At 36.0% G+C, this 20,457-nt stretch overlaps 3 protein-coding genes across 6 annotated transcripts in view; all 3 read left to right on the forward strand.

Moving 5' to 3' along the window:
* Positions 1-20,457, forward strand: part of LOC116174658 (RE1-silencing transcription factor B-like) — a 394,864-nt gene that overhangs the window by 132,685 nt on the left and 241,722 nt on the right. The gene's annotated exons all lie outside the window — the stretch shown is intronic.
* Positions 506-1,579, forward strand: LOC116174655 (uncharacterized protein KIAA1143 homolog). Its single transcript, XM_031492597.1, has 3 exons — positions 506-610; positions 672-804; positions 1,395-1,579. The coding sequence occupies exons 1-3, from the start codon at positions 506-508 to the stop codon at positions 1,577-1,579; spliced, it is 423 nt and encodes a 140-aa protein (XP_031348457.1).
* On the forward strand, positions 674-15,985 carry LOC116175092 (eisosome protein SEG2-like). 4 transcript variants are annotated; one of them, XM_031493189.1, is made up of 5 exons: positions 1,442-1,580; positions 8,408-8,493; positions 13,481-15,534; positions 15,595-15,759; positions 15,860-15,985. In XM_031493189.1, exons 2-5 carry the CDS (start codon positions 8,430-8,432, stop codon positions 15,968-15,970), a joined length of 2,394 nt encoding a protein of 797 aa, XP_031349049.1. In that variant the 5' UTR covers positions 1,442-1,580; positions 8,408-8,429; the 3' UTR covers positions 15,971-15,985. The 4 variants fall into 4 exon arrangements, with proteins under 4 accessions (XP_031349048.1, XP_031349049.1, XP_031349046.1 ...); XM_031493188.1 differs by lacking the exon at positions 1,442-1,580 and adding an exon at positions 674-804 and having other exon boundaries at positions 13,481-15,759; XM_031493186.1 differs by having other exon boundaries at positions 13,481-15,759.

Raw genomic sequence — 20,457 nt, forward strand, 5'->3', positions numbered from 1 at the left:
CTAATAGCCCGAAAACAAATGAGCGCACTATCTAGGGAAAATGTGGATATAAAGGCGTAGGTATAGCGCGCAAAATATTGGCGGGCACTTTATTAATCACGTAAATTCGAAAACACCTCCAGTAAAAAACGAAAAAATTCAAAATAAATTAAAAAAAGAAGTTGCGTTTCCGTGTTTTTTTTTGTTTCATGACGTGAGCAACTTTTAAATAATCGAGGGTAATTCTATGAACAAAATTTGTTCACAACATCTATTAGTATCTTTATTTGGTGTGATGGGAAAACAAAATTATCCTAAATGGGGAAGCCGCGAAAGATGCGTGTAGGAAAAATTATTAGAAATTCTACAGGACGGGACCCGCTTTTCTCGGCGTAACAGCAGAGCAGCGTACAAACGAGCGTCGCTGGTAGTGGTTGGTGTACTCGTGTTGGTGTTTATCATTGTTCCCTACTAGTTTTTATACACGGGGATTATTAAAAATTTGACAATTACGGATGGTAGTGCAATGTCAAAGAGAAATATCACATTCACGAAACCGGAAGAACCTAATTTTTTAAAGAGGATTAAAGAACAAGTGGGATATAAGGAGGGCCCCACGGTTAATACGAAAGTAGGTTAGGTTATGTTGGAATCCTATCAATTTTAATGGTTTATTTTTAATTTTATTTAAGAGGGAGGCTTTAGATCGAGCTACTGAGGAGGATTTTGAAGATACCTCCGAAGAGCAGCCTACGGTGGTGGTTCTTAGACCTGGTGATCTTTCCGCTGAAGAAGCTACACAAGCCGCAGAGGAATTGAAAAAGCGTAAGCCTAAAACGTTTTTATCAATTTATGGCACTGCACAACTTACGTAAGGTGGCAATAAGTCATAATTTGCGAAAGGATTCTCAACGTGGTAATTAATACACTCGCAACAATTTTCTGACATTGTATGAATGGATTTCGTCGCGATTGTTCGGTTACTTTCGGATGCCATGCGGATTGTATGGCGGGAACAAATCAAAAGTTTACGCTTTCAATTATTGCTCTATTTTGTAACGTTAAGTGCGCTTGATTTAAATCTACCAAGGAAACTCGAGAGCCGTTTGGTAATATAATGATGGAAATTTTCGTCGAAACCCAACCATCTAGTTTTTCCTTCACGTCATATGTGCAAGGAATAAGGAGAATTCAGTGAACGTAGATGTTGCGATCACGTGACGTATTTTACTCCATAATAACTGTAGTTGAACGCGTACTCCCCTTTTTCTTGAAAATGGTTGGGTCTATCGATGTGAAACGGCATTTCGCCTGAAATATCACATGACAACTTGGACGCGCGCTTTTAGTTTACAACATTTTCCTTTTTCTTCTCAGCGCAAAATGCGTTTCTCACATAATTTCTATCCTTATAGAGGCCGAGGAGACTCCCGCCGATTTGAATATTCCCGTCGTTTTTAAACGGCCTTCGAAAGCGAAAACCGCTCAGAGTCAGAAGTCGTCAAAAAGAAGTTCATCGGGCGAGGATCTCGACGAAAAGACCAAGAAGCGTAAAGGCAAAACGCTGCTTTCCTTCGACGACGAAGAACACGACGATTAGGGTAAGACAGTAATTATCCAATCGAAAGAAAAACGTCGAAAATTGATTCGAATGGCGCAAACAGGTTGTTTAAAAATCGGCACTAAACGCTATGGTCGCATTCAGTTTTTTAGTAACATTGCGTTTAACAAAATGAAAATTAGTTGGATATACATAACAATTATCTCATTAATTTATTATGGATTTGTTCAGTTCACTATTATCACGGAACACCATCAGGAGCGATGAATAAAATGCGAATATGCAAAGAAAGGAGCAAACACTAGTTTTCCATTTGCCATTTTCAAAAATCACGAGTATCGGAAATCGAAATCGGTGTTTCGCGTCGTGCGTACTGATACTGATAATAGATTATGAAAGTGGTAGTTAATTCATGAACTGATTTAAAGGGAGATTTTTTGTGAGCGACAATGCAACTCCTATAATTTTTCTCTCCAATTTTTCCTTCTTCTGTTCAATGATAGACATGACTATCTAGAAGTTTGGGGAAAGGCGAGGGGAAAGGCCAAACTGTGGTTTTCAGTATCTCGTGGTAAGAGTTCCCACTCACTGTTCAGAATGTTTGTAATTTGTTCCGTTATTGATTTCTTACGATTGTTTGGATTGTCCACTTTTGTCCGTATCTATTGTTACTTACTCATATTTGTATGTTCCATTGCCATTGTTACTTTGTTTTCTGTATTTTATATTTTTTCGTTTTGTCATTTAAAAAAAACAATAGCGAACTATACCTTTCATTATTTGTCTGAACTGAATATATACATTTTTGAGGTTTTCGTATATTTTGGGTTTTTGTGTTTTGTGTAAGGAATGGTCCTTACTGTTTACTTTTAGCGAGACTTTTAGTGTCAATTTTTTTATTTTTTCTATTTTAAGCGTCTTAAAAAAACAATAGCGAACTATACCTTTCATTATTTGTCTGAACTCAATATATACATTTTTGAGGTTTTCGTATATTTTGGGTTTTTGTGTTTTGTGTAAGGAATGGTCCTTACTGTTTACTTTTAGCGAGACTTTTAGTGTCAATTTTTTTATTTTTTCTATTTTAAGCGTCTGGGTCGAGGTTTGTACTTTTTTTTAATTTTTTTGTTGGTTTTTATTTTTGAGTGGGCGGGGTTTTAGCTAAAGTTGCTCTGCCAACCCAACTCACTATACATTTACAAATATCCATGCCTGAACCCGGATTCGAACCAGGGACCCTTAGTCCCGCAGTGGTACAGCTTCTACTTATGTCACAATATCATAAATGTAAAATTCAAGATTTTTTATACCCTCAAATCCATTTTCTACTAAGTACTTTCACCTTTAATTGTATCAGTTTTTCACAATAAATTTGCAGATTTCCAACAATTTATTTAAGACGAGCTTAAAAATGTATGCGTGTTCGAGGGGTGTCTCACTCTGGAAAAATCCCAATTTATTTATGATTTCCACAGAATTCGTGCTTCTAATAAATAATAAAGTAATATTGACGTTATGTGTTCTTTTTGGGCCAAACTTAAAATGGTAAAATTAAAATTTCGAAAATATTCGTTCGCTTAAGAGAATCAAAAAATTGTCAATTTCTGAAGGACCCTATATTTTCTTAGTTACTAGAGATACAGAAAAAGATTTATTGCGAAAGTATCTTTATAATGATTGTTGAATAATCTCCGTTTTCAAAATAAGTATACGGGGCCAGGTAAAGAAGTTAGCGGGCATCATTTTTAAATGGAACACCATATATTTTAATACAAAAATATATATCTATTCGTGTTTCAAAAAACTTGCAAAATATTGAACAAAATTTAAAAAAAGGATCAAACGTGAAAATACAAACAATTCCAGATTTTTTTATTAAAAAAATTTTTGTGGCACAATATTGAATTTTTGAATTTTTCAGTATTATATTTTTGAAAGGAGAATTTAATATGCTATCTTTTTAGCGTAAAATAGATAGGGTGTTCAATAAAAAAAAATGAGGTTAGGTCCAATAACTTTTTTTTACTGGGCCCCGTATATTTATTTTGAAAACTGCAAATTCGGTCTTTAAAAATACAACACCGGGGCAACAATAAAAAAAGATTCAATTCATTAACAAAAATATTGAACAAAATTAAAAAAACATTCAAATGAGAAAATACATCAAACTTCAGATTTTTGAATTTTAAAAATCTCGTTTGAACTTTTTTGAAACTATTACATTTTTGAATTTTTTCATTTTTAAATTTTTGGTAAGAGAATTTAATATGATAAATACCTTTTTTAGGTTAAATATACGGGGAGTTCTATTAAAAAAAAGAGATAAATCCAATAACTTTTTTTACATGACTCCGTATATTGATTACAGATTATTGAAAAATTCATTTCAAGAAACTTCTGTAACAAACATGTTTCTGTACTGTTAACTAAGACATTCGGAAATTTTGACTTTACCATTGTAAATCTGACTTAAAAAGAGTGCAGGACACTTATATTTCTATTTTGATAGAAGTTGCAAAAAAATGCAGTGCATCATATGCAAGTTTTGTAACTGAATCAAAAGATCAAACAAAATGCTGTTGCTCTAAAAGCAAAACATAACTTCCCTGAATTCAGAAGGAGCACCACTCACGCACATTACAATACTGTAAGTCTGTAACGTGCACGTAATTTATTTATTTAAGTACAAATAATTAACAATAAATTTATAACAGTCTTGAAATTGTTTAGTGTGTAACAGTAATTATTATTTATCACTCTCAATTATAACATAACACGAGCGGGAGCTTAGTACTTCACTTCGCAACGATGTTAGAATTTACTTAAGCACAATTCGATTTGCTTATATAGCCAACGCCTATATTTCTCAAAAGTTCTCGAACACTCCCGAATCTTCTAGAATGTTCTCGTCGTCATATTTTGCCAAAAAAAATGCATCACATCCACTTTCGTTTCTTATCGCCGATGTCTGTAATTTTTATGGCGCCTTAATGTCTATCGGGATTTCTAGAATATTCCCTACGATACGAATGCGTGGCCATGCGAGACCTTAATGAACACAAATGCAAACACAAACGTACGTGAGTACGACGCGCAAATAAGCAGGAATGGTGCATTTGTCGTTAAATTCTTTGACAATTTCCATTTCATAAAATTCGCTGACAATTGTAGGTTTCCTCGATTCTCCTACGTTGTCACCACCCCTTAATGTATTGGCCATTGGCGGGCATCGGCCATATTGGTCATGTGGCCGATATTAATATCCGTACCGTTCGATCTTTACTTCCCATAGTGAGACACCCATCGGGTGTGTTAGAATAGGGTCTCTCAGAGAGAAAGTTGAAGTGCTTGGCGTGTAGCTCCCAATGTCTGTTTTGGTCCCCTCTACCATCCTATTTTTTTAAATACTGTTCCACTGTTACACCCTGTATATTGTAAAAATGATGTGGTACTTACCGACAAGTTTGGGAAGTTAATTTCTTACTTTCTTTACAATTAGAGATTCTGGGTTTTAAATATACAGATACATGCCGCGCGCTATAGCACGGCGAATAACGGCGCAGACCGAATATGACATCGGCAACTGTCGGAAAAACTTGTCAATTGGGATTCCCACTTCAATGGCGTTCCGTTAAGCGTATTTTCCTCCTATCCCAAGATCAGGTACCCCTAAATGGGGGTGCGAAAAATTCTGATCTGAACGACATTTGGTTCATGGGAATTTTTCAACATGAAAATAACGAATCCAAAATTAGTTTTTAAAAATTCGAGAAAAAAAAGCAACTTATATACGTTTTATTAACGTTTTATTTTGGTTTTTGTGAATATTTTTACTCAATGAGAAATCGGCGACAAGTCCCTCCTATCTTTTATGGCTGCTACGAAGAATCGGGACTATTTGGATTTAATAATAATATATAATAAATATAATAAAATAAAAATTAAAAATAAATAAACATTTCTAGATAACCAAGTCGTTCCTAACATTTTTTGTTCGCCATCGTCTGCAATTAAAATATTTTAATGTATAAAAATAATATTTAATATAAATATGTATAACAAGTGATACCGACATCAAAATTTTACGCTCTTTTAAACACTCCAAAATATATAGGGTGGTCAGTGTGGAAAAATGTAGTAGGGGTTCTTTAAAAAACGAAACACTCTGTATAAAAACTGTACATCGCGATGTATGCTACATAGACAAGTGCTGAAAGAAAGATTTTGCCAAAACCAATTAATAAAAACAGTATGGATGGAAATCGACTCAATTCGAGAAACGCCCCCTAGCGGCCAAACGAAAGAGATAGTCGAATTCAATTTTGTTTTGTTTTTCGGCCGATTGCCATTTCGGTTACTAGAGTTTCGGTTAATAGCGTTTTTACTGTAGTACCAAGTACTGCAGTCGGAAGACTTACCTATAACGCAATACTCAGTAAATATTAATATTGTAATAGAGATTTGTAATGATTAATCCCATCCTGTAATTAACCATCATTACCTAATACAATACCTATGATTCCTATGAATATTTAAAGCTTAGTGCATAATTTGGGAATTTATTCTGGTGGTTCTGCGGGTTTCCATTAGAAAATACCACACGTTTGTGATTTGCACCAAAATTTTAACTCGAAAAATTTGCTTGCATATAATTACTTACACATTTTTTCTCGCATTTTTTCCATAATACGATAGATATCCAACTGCTGTTGAGAGAAACCTACTCCTTTTTTTCCTATTTAAAAGTCTTTGCACTACTTTCCGAGAGCTCCATGATTAACATTGGAAAAACTATGTATATGTATTAAAATCATATTTCCCATAATTAGTCTCCTATATTTTGTAGGCGATGTTGTGGAATTGTTTGGAATTCGAAATGGAAGTGCAATTTCCGTTTTGTAATTTGGATAATTACGTGTGTATCTTCCTAGAAGATTCTTTGCGCTTTGAGCTATACTAATGTTTTTAAACGTGCAGTTACCTAGTTTCCATTGAAACTGAAGTAGGAACCAAAATATTATTATTATACAAAATGGCGTGTTATCTACAATTCTTGTTCGATTTTGTCCTAATTTGCTTTTGAATGTGAAATTACCCTTCGAGTATAGTCCTCGGTATAGTCAATCATTTGTACAATCACCAAAAGTCTTCAGTAAACTGAATATTGTAAGTAATTATTATTTATATACGAGTAATTGAAAGTTTTTCAACTCATTCAAATCTTACGACTTTTTGAAGAAAAATCAGAATTGATATTTTTTGTTGGTCTAAAACTGCGCAGCAAGTATAGTTTGGTTTTTTCTCTACATCCTTTTCGCGAAAAATCGATAGAATGCAAAGATATTTTGCAACGGAACCTAGATAATAAGTGCTATTATGTAGGTGCTTATTGCGATCTTATACACTGTTGCGTCTCAGTGAAGCCTTCCAAATTCAAAGTTGTCATCGAGTTTGTTTTGCATCTAGTTTAAAATTCTTCGCGACCGGAACTCAAACTCTTATGGTGATTTATTTATATTTGAGCGCGTCTTTAAATTGAGGACTCTGTATATATTGAGGGAAAAAATCTAATTTTGTTCCGCAATATTTATTGTCTTTGTAAAACAGAAGAGGACGTACACATGAAATAGTGTTGGGGGAAACGTTGAGAAAAATACATGAGGTACAGAGTATACCATGAACAAAATGAGGTTTGGACTCAACCATTTCACGAAACGGGGGACGTCGGGTTCAGTTTTGATCATCAGGCGCGGTGTATTTCGTTTAAAGCGAAAAGCCGACGAGTTCCACTTCGTTACACGAGAATTGGATGCCTTTTCCCTTCACTTTTCACTTATCTTTTTTTATAGCCAACTTGGACCGTCTTCGCTTGATTTTTTCGGCCACACTTTCATCTTCGTAGAAAATTAGTCATTGATAATTGAATCATTAGGTAGCCGAATGGAAAAGCGCGCGCGTCAGATTTTCGCTTTAAGGGCCTTAATTTAAATACTACCCACTCGCCGCCTTGCGTAGGTGCATATTTAGCAACACCCCAATTTTTTATTTAACCAATTCGTTTTTGCAAAATTGCCGCTGTACAAATATTAACTTCTGGCGGGAATTTGCAAATTTACGAATTTGTGTTAACCGGCGATTCTACGTCTCGCGATTTCGGTTGTTTGACGCATTTTTGAGCGTGAAATCAATAATAATCATAATTGTTAATAAATTTAGTAGTTGCTTACGTAATGAAAAAATTTTTAAGACATCGTGGAATGGAGCGTATACGTCACTATTTTCGGTCACGTGATATACCGTTAGACGCCATATTGGCAATTTAGTGTAGCGTTAGGGGTTAGTGACAGACCTTCTCTGTACTTTCTTGTTTTTTTTCCGCTTCTTTTTTGGTATAATAAGTGACAGTTGATTGAAAGTTATTGTTGTAATTATTCGAAATTCAAACGGACGTGTGACAACAGTTTTAAATGTCGCGGGTCGCTGTTAACTTCGGGTATTTACGATCGTCACAGCCTTCTATTGGCGGTGTGCAGCTGTTCAATGTCGAATTGATATAAAATACCAATTTCGATGGCGGGAATATTATAAATAAACTAACCTACGGTAATTGATGATTGAATTTATAAGTTATGTTAGTAATAATGAGTCACACAATTTAACCCCCTTGGAACTACTGTTGTTGCTCCTTTCTTTACTGTAATTGTCAGAATGTTGGTAGCACTGACACTTTCAGTTCAACTAAAACATGCCCTTTTTTATATTAACAATAAACATTGAAAATTATTTTGTTGTAATTAAACAGCGAAAGTGTAGCGACATGCTCGTATGCGGATACGATAAACGAACTCACGTGGCCTTTTTTTGCAGGATTACTGTGGACCATTGGGCTATGGCCGCTGTTGCCGAAATGGGGGAAGTCGACGAAATCCATTCGAATGAAGAAAGTATACGAGGTTTGTTTTGATTTGTGAAAATAGCTATGATAATAATTACACGATTCAGAAGTATCAATGAGGAATCTGGCACCCACATTTGAGCTTTGACATCGTTAGACAGTTATCAAAATTATGTACTAAACTACGATGTTAGTGCATGAGACATATTTTAGGTTGCTATGGTTTGTTATAGTGCCAGTGTACTTTTGTGTGACGTTTTATTATTTTAGGGTCAGTGTTAAATATGCTTTGTCACGTGGTTGCGTTGATGTATTGACAAGGTACACTTCTTCATCACTTCCAACAATCAGATGTCTTCATTTTTATGTAGGTTGTTATGACCAAACTTCTTGGATCAACTTATTTCTTTGGAAAGATGGAATTATGCCAGTATTCCTTTCATTTTTAGGGAGTGCGTTATTTGTTTACTTCGCCACTTGATAAACAAGTGTTTATTTTCAATATTTCTCATTTGTTAATTTACTTACTTGCAGGGTGGTAAATATTTCGTTTTGATATTGAAACATTAAATTTGTTGCTATGGGGATTAGTGGCAAGGGCCATAATGATGTCACATTAGTTAAACAAGGAGAGCAGTAACATTTCACAGAGTAGTAGATTTTTCTGTTTAGCATATCCTTTCCTTTGTACAGCTTTCTCAAAACAAGCTACACTTTATCTTGCTATTAATGTAAGAACAACATTCTTTACATTTGCAGGCTGAACTCTTTTAAATATGATGAATAGTCATCAAAGTGCAAGCACATGCTCAAACCGCACGATATAGGGGAACTAAATTCCAGACCAGTAATTAGCTTCTTCAATCGGATAAAACTACTTTAAAACTAGTAAGAACATCACAAAACTTCTTAATAGGATTATGTGCTTGAAAGCTACACTGTCTTACCCTCACATACAAGTGCAAGTACATCAAGACTAGTATTTTACTTTAGCAAGTAGTATACCTGTGAGGATTTGTGTTTATCAAGAGACATTCATTCGTGACGTCTACCAATGTGCTAGTAAGTCAGGGTGGGGAGGCCAGGTGGGGTTCAGCCCCACATAGAACATGGTGTGTGAAAACTATGATTCTTTTACAAAATATGAAATATTTGCTGGAATGAACCTTGCATTCAAATTACAATTGGACTCTTAAAGGTAAACCAAATCAAACGAGGGAACAAAGATATAATATTATAGTGTACCACAAAAATTACAGGTCTCACAATAAATCGTGTACCTTATCAGTGCAACCTCCTAGGCAACCTCCTTAATCCGGATAATCATATGCGAGGGGTGTGTCTGAATTAATGAATTGTCCAGATTACTGAATAGTGGACTAGAAGTGCGTGAATGTACATTAACAACTCGATTAACAACTTGGACATGTCTTCTAATAATTTTTTTATTCAAAAACAGCATAAAATCTCATGAATGGAACATATAATAACTAAACATACGTAAAATAATAATAATATTTATTATGGATAGCCCCAAAAGATTACAATAGTTGTATACAAGAAAGTGTACGTATATACATTAAAGAGGTAATATATATAATATATAATAAATCAAAATAATATCAATGAATGCTAAACATGAAAACAACTAAAAAGAATACTTGAACCTAACTTAACTGTAGTATTTCGTATAGAAGTCACTATCTCAGGGGTCGGCAACCTGCGGCTCGCGAACTGCATGCGGCTCTTTTGATATAAAGTTGCAGCTCTCCGTATTTATCTAAAGAAATTAGCTCATTTGTTCGAAATTCGCCTTTTTAATTAATTGTATTTGTTTACGAAATCAAAAGTACACTTGCAGCAAATAATTGTCTAATTTGTGACACTTGTTTACTTTCTGGTATTCTTTTGTTTCTTTATTATAGCAGCCTACTCTGATGTATAACCACGTAATTAATTAATGATTAGGTACTTTTGTGAAAAATATTGAATAACATAAAAACTGCGGGGTTTAAGCACAGGGCACCCCTTATAAACATTGGAAGAGAACACAAAAGACAATCGAATAGCGAAATAAAATAGTGGTAGTTCCATTTGAAAAAGAATAGTTATAGCACTTTGAACAAATGGCATTGAAACAAGTAAAAATATGCAGGATGCTCTATTTAAGATCAGTTATTTATTGACATGGTAAGAATGAGACACCCTGTACATTCAAAAATAATTTCTGTAGATCGGCAACCACCAATATTTTTTACCAGGTATCAGCTATGTAGGAAAAACCGACGCATTGTTGCAGGACCTTGTATATAGCCAAATACTATAATATTGAATCAAAAAGTTTTTGTGGCTCTTTAAAAACTGGGAAATTTTTGTAAATTGTAATTTTTGGCTCTTCCGTTTCAACAGGTTGCCGACACCTGCACTATCTACTCTTAATAATAAAGCCGGCCCGTGGGGCACAGTTCAGTTATAGCTGGACTGTGGTGCTAAGGGTCCCTGGTTCGGTTTACCAAAGAATATCCATGGCCATCTTTTTTGTTTCAGTTTTCAAAAAACTCTGATTTTTGAAATGGAATGCCAATTTTTTAAATTTTGGATATTAATTCTAGACAACTTTCTTTCGATTAACATGGCATTGTCCTATACCTTTTGAATTGTTTCTGTTTATACCGCCAATGTGTATGAACATTTGTGCCCGTTTTCTGTCACTGTCACTCATTGGGAAACTGATCATTAATATAAATTCAAATAGGCTGCTCTATGCATCCGCGAGAGTGGGACAGAGATTCCCCTTGTGGCCCTCTCTCTCTCTCTCGGATCGCACTGACCGACGCAGCGCGCGTTCTAGTATATTTATAGTTCAGTGCCAGTAGCAGTGACTATTGGCGACCGCGCCCTTAAAAAAATATGGCCCAATCACTACTCACATAAAATTGATTTTATCATTTTGAATTGTACCCAAAAAATTCACATTCGTTTAGCGATTGTTTCAGTGGATGAAATCCGCCTCTAACGTACACATATCTTGAATTCAGATATTTTTAGCTACAATTTTAAAAGCTTCCATTTCATCGCATTGAAACTAACTTACGTCTATGCGATATAATTGTAGGATGGAATAATCTTTGTGTTGCATAGACATTATAATATGTCTTGTTTGCTTGTTTTCAGCCCATTATTCAGCCTAAGTGAAATCCGGGAGGAGAGGGGATGCTTTCCAGACGTCATGGTAGTCTGACGAAAGGTTTTAATTAAAGGAAGAGACCGTGGCAACCGCGCTCGCCTTTCGCAATAGGTTTTTTTGTTATCACCAGACGTACGTTCATTCACGTTCGCTGTGAAGCGGTACACGTGGAATTTTTTTTAACTTTTTAGACAACAAATAGCCATATCTTAATTTAGTGTAGGTATCCTTGAATACTATAACATACATCTTTCCAGCGTATAACTGTGGAAAAGGACCACACTGGCCTCACTGGATGTCCGAACTGTCTCTTCCCATAAATGTATAGCTCGCATGGCTGCCTCTCTATTCTCTCCACTTTTATATTGATCTATTATTGCTGCTACATGCCTCTTATTTTGGTGTCACCATCTCTCGTGGTACAGCTGTAACTCGTCATCAGCTCCATTTGCGTCTGCACTTTTTAGGTCAATCCGTTTTAGTTGCTAGAGGTTTAATATGTTTAAATGTTTAAAAGTTCCATCTTGCTTGTGTCTTCTCTTTACACCTCTTAACTTTGCTTCTAAGTGTTACACAGGGCAAGCTATGGCGTGTTCTTCCTCACCTCCAAACACTCCTGGTTCCTAATCTTCTTTTATTTTGGTAATTTCAACAACTGTCGTTACTTCTGCCACTTCCTCACTAGAAACGATACGGGCCCATAACCTGTTCTGATTATTCTTGAAAAATTGACGTTGATTGATTAACAAAATAGATAAATAGGAATTTTTGATCACGTTTAATGCCGTCTAAGGAACAGTTCAAACATGCGGTATCAATAATCAATCACAATAAATGCTTTTAGTTCAGGAAATATATAATTTTAGGATGCAAAATTCATGGTAGTTCTGGAAATATGTAGGCATGTTTTCTGTGTCTATGAATCCGAATTTTCAACTTCCCACCAAAAATTCCCCCCACAACCCCCCCAAATTTGGAAAAAAATAAAAAGTATCTTTTTTTTTAAAATACTGTTATTTTGTGTATTTCAGAGAAAAATGTATCTGGAAATTTTCGACAAAAAGATCATATGATATTTTGATGTAGGGCGAAACAACAGATCTACTCACCCTTTGGTCTTGAAGAAAACACGAGACTTTGAAACAAATTAAATATTTTTCGCGCATGAGCCTAATTTTCAGCAGTGACATAGATAAACCTGGGCCATCAGCTGCAGTTAAACCGTAAAGAGTAATTTAAACTTTTTTTAAAATAATTTAATTTATTCTTAGTAATAAAAGTATATTGTTTAAATATATGTGGGAACTTGACTGAAAATAGGTGGGGAAAAGTTGGAGGTTGAGGGTTGACTTCCAGATGCTGAAAAATAAGAGAGATTCAAGGAGGCAGGGGGTTAAAACGAAAGGTAAAGCGGGTGGAGGGAGAGCGAACACGAACGCCGTGGATTGTTAAGCGAAGTGCGCCTGAATCGCCAATGAGCATACTTCAACGCACGCCAGCGCCCCCTAGGTGCGTAGTACGTAAACATGCTTTAGGACGTTTTCGGTTGCATTACATTTAAAATTTGTAGGTATTTTATTATAATATTATTATTATATTATTTTATTTTTGCAAGCTAAGGTCCTCATATGTTCTTTATTGCGTGGACTATTTTAGCATGTTGCATTAGAGCATTTGAATAGTTCAACATCTGTGAGTATAAACCATTGAGTGGTATAAACAATTATGTCACTCGTAACCATAGCAACACGAAATAAAACCAAAAATGTCAATTTTGATAACACTGTGGCACAACCTAAAATGTAAATACTAATTCGTCAGGCTCAAATGTGCTGTTTGAAATAGAAAATTGTTTCAGATGGTGCCAGTGTGAACGGAGACGTGTGCGAGTTTAATAAAGAGGCAGATGAGGACCCGGATGAAATCATCGAATCAACAAATGTTAGCGAAGATGAAATGGTAGAACACGAAGAAAACAATTCCGACAATGACGACGACGATGCTCAATTTAGGGAAATACATAGCGTCGAAGAGCAGGAAGTGGATGATGATGATGACGAGGATAAAATGGAGGTGGAAGAAATAGGATCGGTCGAGCAAATACACGAAATAAACAACAGCGACGATGAGGATAAACACGAGGAGATAAGAAACGGTCTTGATGACGGCACAGGTGATAGTGATAAAATGGACGACGCTAACTCCATTATTATTCACGATTCGGGCGAGGCCGATTGCGATGACGTCGTAATATTGGACGATACGGATCCCATAGAAAATGGCACTATAGATATGACGGAAGATGACGTTGAAATTACGGAACCTATAGAAGATCTCGAGCCGCAAAATGATACCGACACTCAGGCAAATAAAAAGAAGCTTGTTTCGGAGCAGGTCGCTTTCCGAAGAAGTATTCGTAACTTTGGAAAAGAAAGGAGGTCATATGCCAAAAAGGAGAAGCCAAAGCCACCCCCGATTCCGGAACCTCAGCCATGTGATTCGTCCGATATGTCCGATATTGAAGAGATACTACCCGAAGATCCTTTAGCTGTGATTGAAGCCACCCCTTCACCTCAAACGAAAGCTCCAAAGAAAAAATCGCGACTGTCTAGTTCAACCATAGTTGTCAAGGACACCAAACGCCTTGCTGAAATTGCCTCTAAATCTACCGCTAATAATAATAATAAAAAAGAACCAACGCTAGTAATAATTGACACAAATTCCATTTTATCAGGTCGTGGTCCCATTCCCATTACTCAGAAAGCTTCCATGTCGAATTCGCAAATGACCAACTCCTTTCCAATGCTGCCGATGGCGCTTCCCGCTCAAGGTATTTACCCGGCGAATATGCGCGCCACAATCACACCTATTCCAATGACTCCTACTTCAATTTCAGCAGTACCAGCCACCCGACCTCCGACCACCGCACCCACGCTTCCTCCGGCCCCACCCGTTCTCCCCACCTTAACCGATGATATGTTTGTGGTAGAGGCACCTTCCTTTATTGTTCCTTATGTATACGAGAAACCTCCACTAAAAGACCTTAAAACTTGCATTAAGACTCTCGAGAATGAAATCAAAGAAAGCGAAGAGAGCGACAAGGCGAAAGAGTCCGAAAGCAAGAAGGAAGATGCACCCGAAAGCGATAAGAAAGACGACGACGCAGATAAGGATGAATCGAATAAGGAAGGTTCGGATGTTGAACTAGTAAATGAGAAACAAGAGGGCAAAGATTTCGAGTTAGATTTACCTGTGATGCCTATACCCAACACCGCAAATGCGCTCGCGGCCGAGTTACGTAAGCCCGCCACATATTTCGATAGCGCCCTAGGAAAATTTTTTATGGGTATCGGTTACGGCCTGGTTCAGGAGTCCGTTCAAACTGACCTTTTGAAACAGCAGAAGCGTAAGCGCGATCGGGAAAATTGGGAGAACGCGGAGACTATTAAAACTATCAATTCGTTAATAAAGAATTTGGAGTATACGAAAGAAAATAATGTTCCGTATCGCATGCCGACCAAGAAATGTGAATATTGTAGTTTTAAGACCGAGTCCTCTCTAGCGATGTCGTTTCATCTGGAAACTCCCCACATGAAAAACTACGTGTATCGTTGTAACTTTTGTACTTATGAAGTTCGTAGTCCGCACGATATTTTATTCCATATGGAAGTTAAGCACGGCGTGAGAGGTCGCTTGGAGAGAGCGCCCGCTTTCCATCAGTGCCCCAATTGTCCATTCGAGGATAATCAAAAGGGAAAGCTGTCGAGGCACTCGGTGGCGTGCATGCGCAAATTTAAGCCCGAACGAAATTTGGAACCGCCCGCCGATTTTGAACCTCCCGCGAAAATACCTCGAATGCCGCGTATGAAGCAGCAAGGAATGGGAAGCGCGGCCGCCGTTTACCAGGCAATGGCACGTTCAACTCAGTTACAAATGATGTCTAAGCTAGCTAATAATTCAACTGCTTTGCAGCGTGGGAGAGGTAGGCCGTCGATGGGGCTTCCGATTACAAAGCACATTCCTCCCAGCATACGACCCGCCAATGCTAACATACTGTACAAACCATCCGGAAGCATGTCGGGCGGCTCCGTTTTGGTACCGACGAATTACCAGTTAAGCGGAAATCCTCTATATCAGGTAGGTTGAAAATGCTTAGCCGACGGTACTTGCTCAGGCTTAGTTTAGCAGTAACCGAGTACCAGTTTAAAAAAATAGAGTAACAGTGTGTGTATGTTAGGTGGTGGGTGGTCCAGAGATGGGTGGCCACATAGGCCACGGCCTTGCCGCCACGTATCTGCCTAATTTATCTACCACGCCCAATTCATTCACCGTTCAGGTATGCACCTAAAAGTGCTTGCTTTTTTGCAATATAACATCATGAAATACATCATTACTCAAACGCACTCATTTTTTGTTGTCAAAGCTGAACGATGATTTTAAGTTTTTCAACTTTTGTTTGCTTGTGTATGTGAAGCTTTAAATGTGTCTGCGTTCTAATATAGCATCATACTTGTTAATTTTACAGCTCTTATTTTTGTATTGGTTTCTTTTCTCTTCTACTCTTCTATTTTGGGATATAGTGCTCAACATTTCTAAGGGTAAACATTACATTTATTAAAAACGTGCCCAGTCTGTCGACGACTGTGAATGTTCCGATTTGTTACTAGAAGACTTCTACATTTTGTTGCTCCACTGACGATTCTGTGATGGAACCTTCACTTTCAATTCATTGTGCATTCTTCCTACCAAAAATTGCAATATTATTATTTTATTGTACATGTAGCTTTTGCTGAAACCCCGCCCACTTAAAGATAAAGACAAGGTAATAAATCACATTTCACATCCTCATACTTGCAGATAATGCTTGAATCGTTTAGATGATGATACAAGCATGAAATTTGGTATGAATGCTTCTATAATGGTATTATTTTATATGAAAACGGTGGCTACTTAAGAAATTCAAGATGGCCGCAGTTTTCCAAGATGGCACAGATCATGCAAATGTTAGCTGTATAGTTGAATTGATTGCCTTTGTTTTTTTCGTTTTCAATCAGTTCCCCCAACTACTGATCAAGTGAACAGAAATCACTATTATCTGATTGCGGGAAAAATTTCAACAGTTAAACCACTTCAATTAACATAACCTCAGAAAACTGGAATTATACCCTCCCAGGCTGTTTGTTTATTTTTTATCGGACATTTAAGAACTGTTTATGAGTAGTGTACCTGTCGAATACTCTCTGAATTTTCCTATACAATTAAAGTTTATACTCTTTGATTCAACGTGTCGCGTATTTAATAATAATAATAATAATGCTTATTTACTGAAAAATCTCATTGTACAATGTTAGACATTAAATATTAACAAGAATTCTTTTAATATGAATTCTAAATGAATTGAATGAGCGATGATGAATTGAAGGAGCAAGATTTAAACAATATTACCGCTAAAAAACTATAATAAACCAATCCATTTCTTTTTAGGTTATGTTAAGTAATAACAAACACCAAACTGTCAAGTCTGAGTTTTCTTCAAGTGATTTAACTGAACTGATTTTGGTGAAACTGATCACCAGAAACGAAAACGCCTATTAACTATTTTATTAGTGATAATTAATAACGGCGGCCATTTTGAATATTTGAAATGGCTAGCGTATTCATATAAAAAAATACCCTTATCGAAGCATTCGTACCAAATTTCATGGTAGGATCATTATTTGAAAAATCCTTACTACTAATAGTTAATATGTGCAGCAATCTTGGAAAAACTTCAATTGACTAATTCTGACCAAACCTGATATGGTAGAAAGATACTGACTTAGAGTTTTCAATTCGTTTTTACTCATACTAAGACCCACAAAAATTTTATACCCATACCCTCCTCCAAGTCTGACAAAGTTACAGGGATGAGAGAGGGTTTGCATTACAGTGACTTAAGGACAGTGGCGACAATTTATCATAATCCGCCATATTGGAGCTAAAAGATTGATTGTAGGATCAATATACCGTGTCATGTCAAATTGTGACCATAGAGTAATAAATGTCAGTTTCATTTAAGTAAGTTGTTTAAAGCTTTGCAGAACAACCTATGGGAAACCCACTACCTCCCAGATTAAAAAAGATATATAGAAAACGGTATAATAAGTATAAAATATGGTGCAATATCCAAAATGTACATATAAAGGTAACCATTAATCATTAAATTGTGTTTGACATTTCAGTGTGTTCTGTCACTTCTTGTCCCTTGTCCCGTGTTTCTTAAATGGAAGACAAAACTCGTTGATTTAGTCCAGGGAGTACAAGAGATCAATATCCCTTGTGCTTCAGCAATCATTAATGTTAAACATTAAACCAATTATTCAAGCGTATTTATGATCACAATTGCGTTATCTATAACCACAATTAGATTTGCTGCTAAATTTTGGATAAGCTGCTTCTTTAACCAATTTTCTATCTTAACTGATTAAGGTATTTAGGGCATCTGAAAAAATTTTTACATCAATTACCAGTAGTAGAGTTAGGCACAGTTTTACATCTAAAAACATTTTAAGCGAATTACATACCTTACAATATCGTAAATACAACTATATGCTCTGGAGACGGAACAAGTAATATAAAGCAAATACAGGAAGCAAAAGTGTAAACTAGTTACGTGAGGCCGTGGCAATTACAGGTGACACTGCCAAAACAGTAACGCACGGAGTGTACTGCGTCGTTTTGGAGGCTTTCTATTGGCCAGTTTGGAATTTAGCCCCAATATGGCGACCGGAACCAACGACCAATCAAAAAAGAGATTCCCTGTTGTCACCACTGTCACTGTAGTTTGCATATGTTGTACATACTTCATAATCTCTTGTATATTCATAGAATATCATGGAGAGGAGGGTAAAGGAATATTTCAAATTTGTACTATCATTCTTAATTCGTTAATTCCACCGACAGTTAGTGTAGCGGGCGTGTTGGGTATAGTGCCGCTTTAAATATATCTTATATTAGCTCCAAACCACAGCGTTTATAATTTAATGACCACAGATGGCGTAATCGTTGCATTCATATTGTGGTTTGTAGACTGGCGTATGTATCATTTTACTATTGCATCAGCACAAAAATCGTATTTTTGCATCAACGTGAAAGATGTACCATGTACACTGTGTCTTGTTTCGGTTAAGACTGCAGTGTATCTCAGCTGTTATTAAAGATAGAGACTTGCGGTTTTCGCGACCCTATGCGACTTTTTGTGAAACTTGTAATACCACAAACAGAATCAATTTAGCTACGTTTGTTTCTGCAATACAGGGTGAAAACGAAAAGTTTAACTCCATGCAAGATATAAAAAAGGTAAAACTTGCATATTTTAGATGTTTTTACGTAGAAATCAGTGACGTAGTAAAACTTTACCACAGTTTCTGAGATTGCTCCAATGTTGGTATTTTTTAAATGCAACACTCTGTATATCTTAACCTCAATTGTTTTTATTTTGAAGTTTAGCCATGAAAGCCTATTTTTTATTGTTTTTTAATAGTAGGCCATGGATTCATGTTTTTTTTAAAATTTATTGTATCTATTGTAATTAAAGCAACTAATACCAATGAATAAAAATGGCATCTTACATGAGTAGTAAGGTATAATAGCGTCTCAAAAAGTAAAACTTTTCGATTTCACCCTGTATCTCAGGAACAAACGTAACTAGATTGATTCTGTTTGTTCACAAAAAAAAAGTGGCCCATGGTCGCGAAAACCGCAAGTCTCCATATTTAAAAACAGCTGAAATACACTGCATTCTCAATCAAAATAATAATAATAATTATTATTATATAAATACCACAAAAAAACATGTTCTTATTGATTTTATAACCTAATAAACCTTCGCTAAAAGACAATACAAAGTAGAAAACTAGAAATCACACAAAAGAATAAAAAAAATCATTAGTAATCAATATTACGTTTGACTTTAACTTTAAAAGTGTGATAATTAGAGTTAAATAGATCACACCACTGCAATTTCCAAAAATAGTTTGCATCGGACAAAATTCTTGTTAGTGGATTATTCCTAGACATGTTGCTCGAAAATTGTTTAATTCTGAAGCCTAGTATATTTCTAGTGACGCGCGTAGTCCTAGGAACATGAAAATCCACCAAACTAAGAATTTCAGGACAATCAATAGCACCATTTAGAAGAATTTTTTAGGATTTTGGAGTGTCAAAACTAGCCCCCTGGCGGAGGATTCAAGTAAATTGATTCTCATTGCCCAAGGAATGCTCTTTTCAACGATACCAAATTTGTTAAAATCGGTCAAACGGTTAAGAAGTTAAAGCAGGTTATTGGCAGAAACAATTGAACGCCCCACACCATCTTTGTTATTGAAATAAGTGAGTTTTTGTTTTTACGAAAATGATAGATAAACTGGTTCTATTTAAAAATGTGAAAAAAAATTTTTTAGTTTATGGGAAATTTAAAGAAAATGCAATTTTAAAATTTAAGATGGCAGTTACGCCCTTTGTTGGTAATTTTTAGAACTTGAAAATATTTTCCAGCGATTCTTCATGACCAATTTACCCAATAATTTTTCTTACCCCTAAGTCATATGACGAACAGTTCTCGAGATATGGCCGAGAAACAGTCTTGACCCATCACCCGGTACTGTCAGATTGAGTAAATTAAAGTCAAAATTCTATAATTGCTTGAATATTACATATTTGACCAGTGTAGCTTTTGTATACTACTAGGACACTAGGACTAGATAGACACCCCCTCTATAAATTCTGAAGGCTCAATTTTGTTCGCAGATAAGTTGACTGTCCGGGGAGTGAATGTTTTGAATGCAGCAGTATGAA

The sequence above is a fragment of the Photinus pyralis genome, unplaced genomic scaffold (assembly GCF_008802855.1).
Source record: "Photinus pyralis isolate 1611_PpyrPB1 unplaced genomic scaffold, Ppyr1.3 Ppyr1.4_LG6, whole genome shotgun sequence".
NCBI classification, from domain to species: domain Eukaryota; kingdom Metazoa; phylum Arthropoda; class Insecta; order Coleoptera; family Lampyridae; genus Photinus; species Photinus pyralis.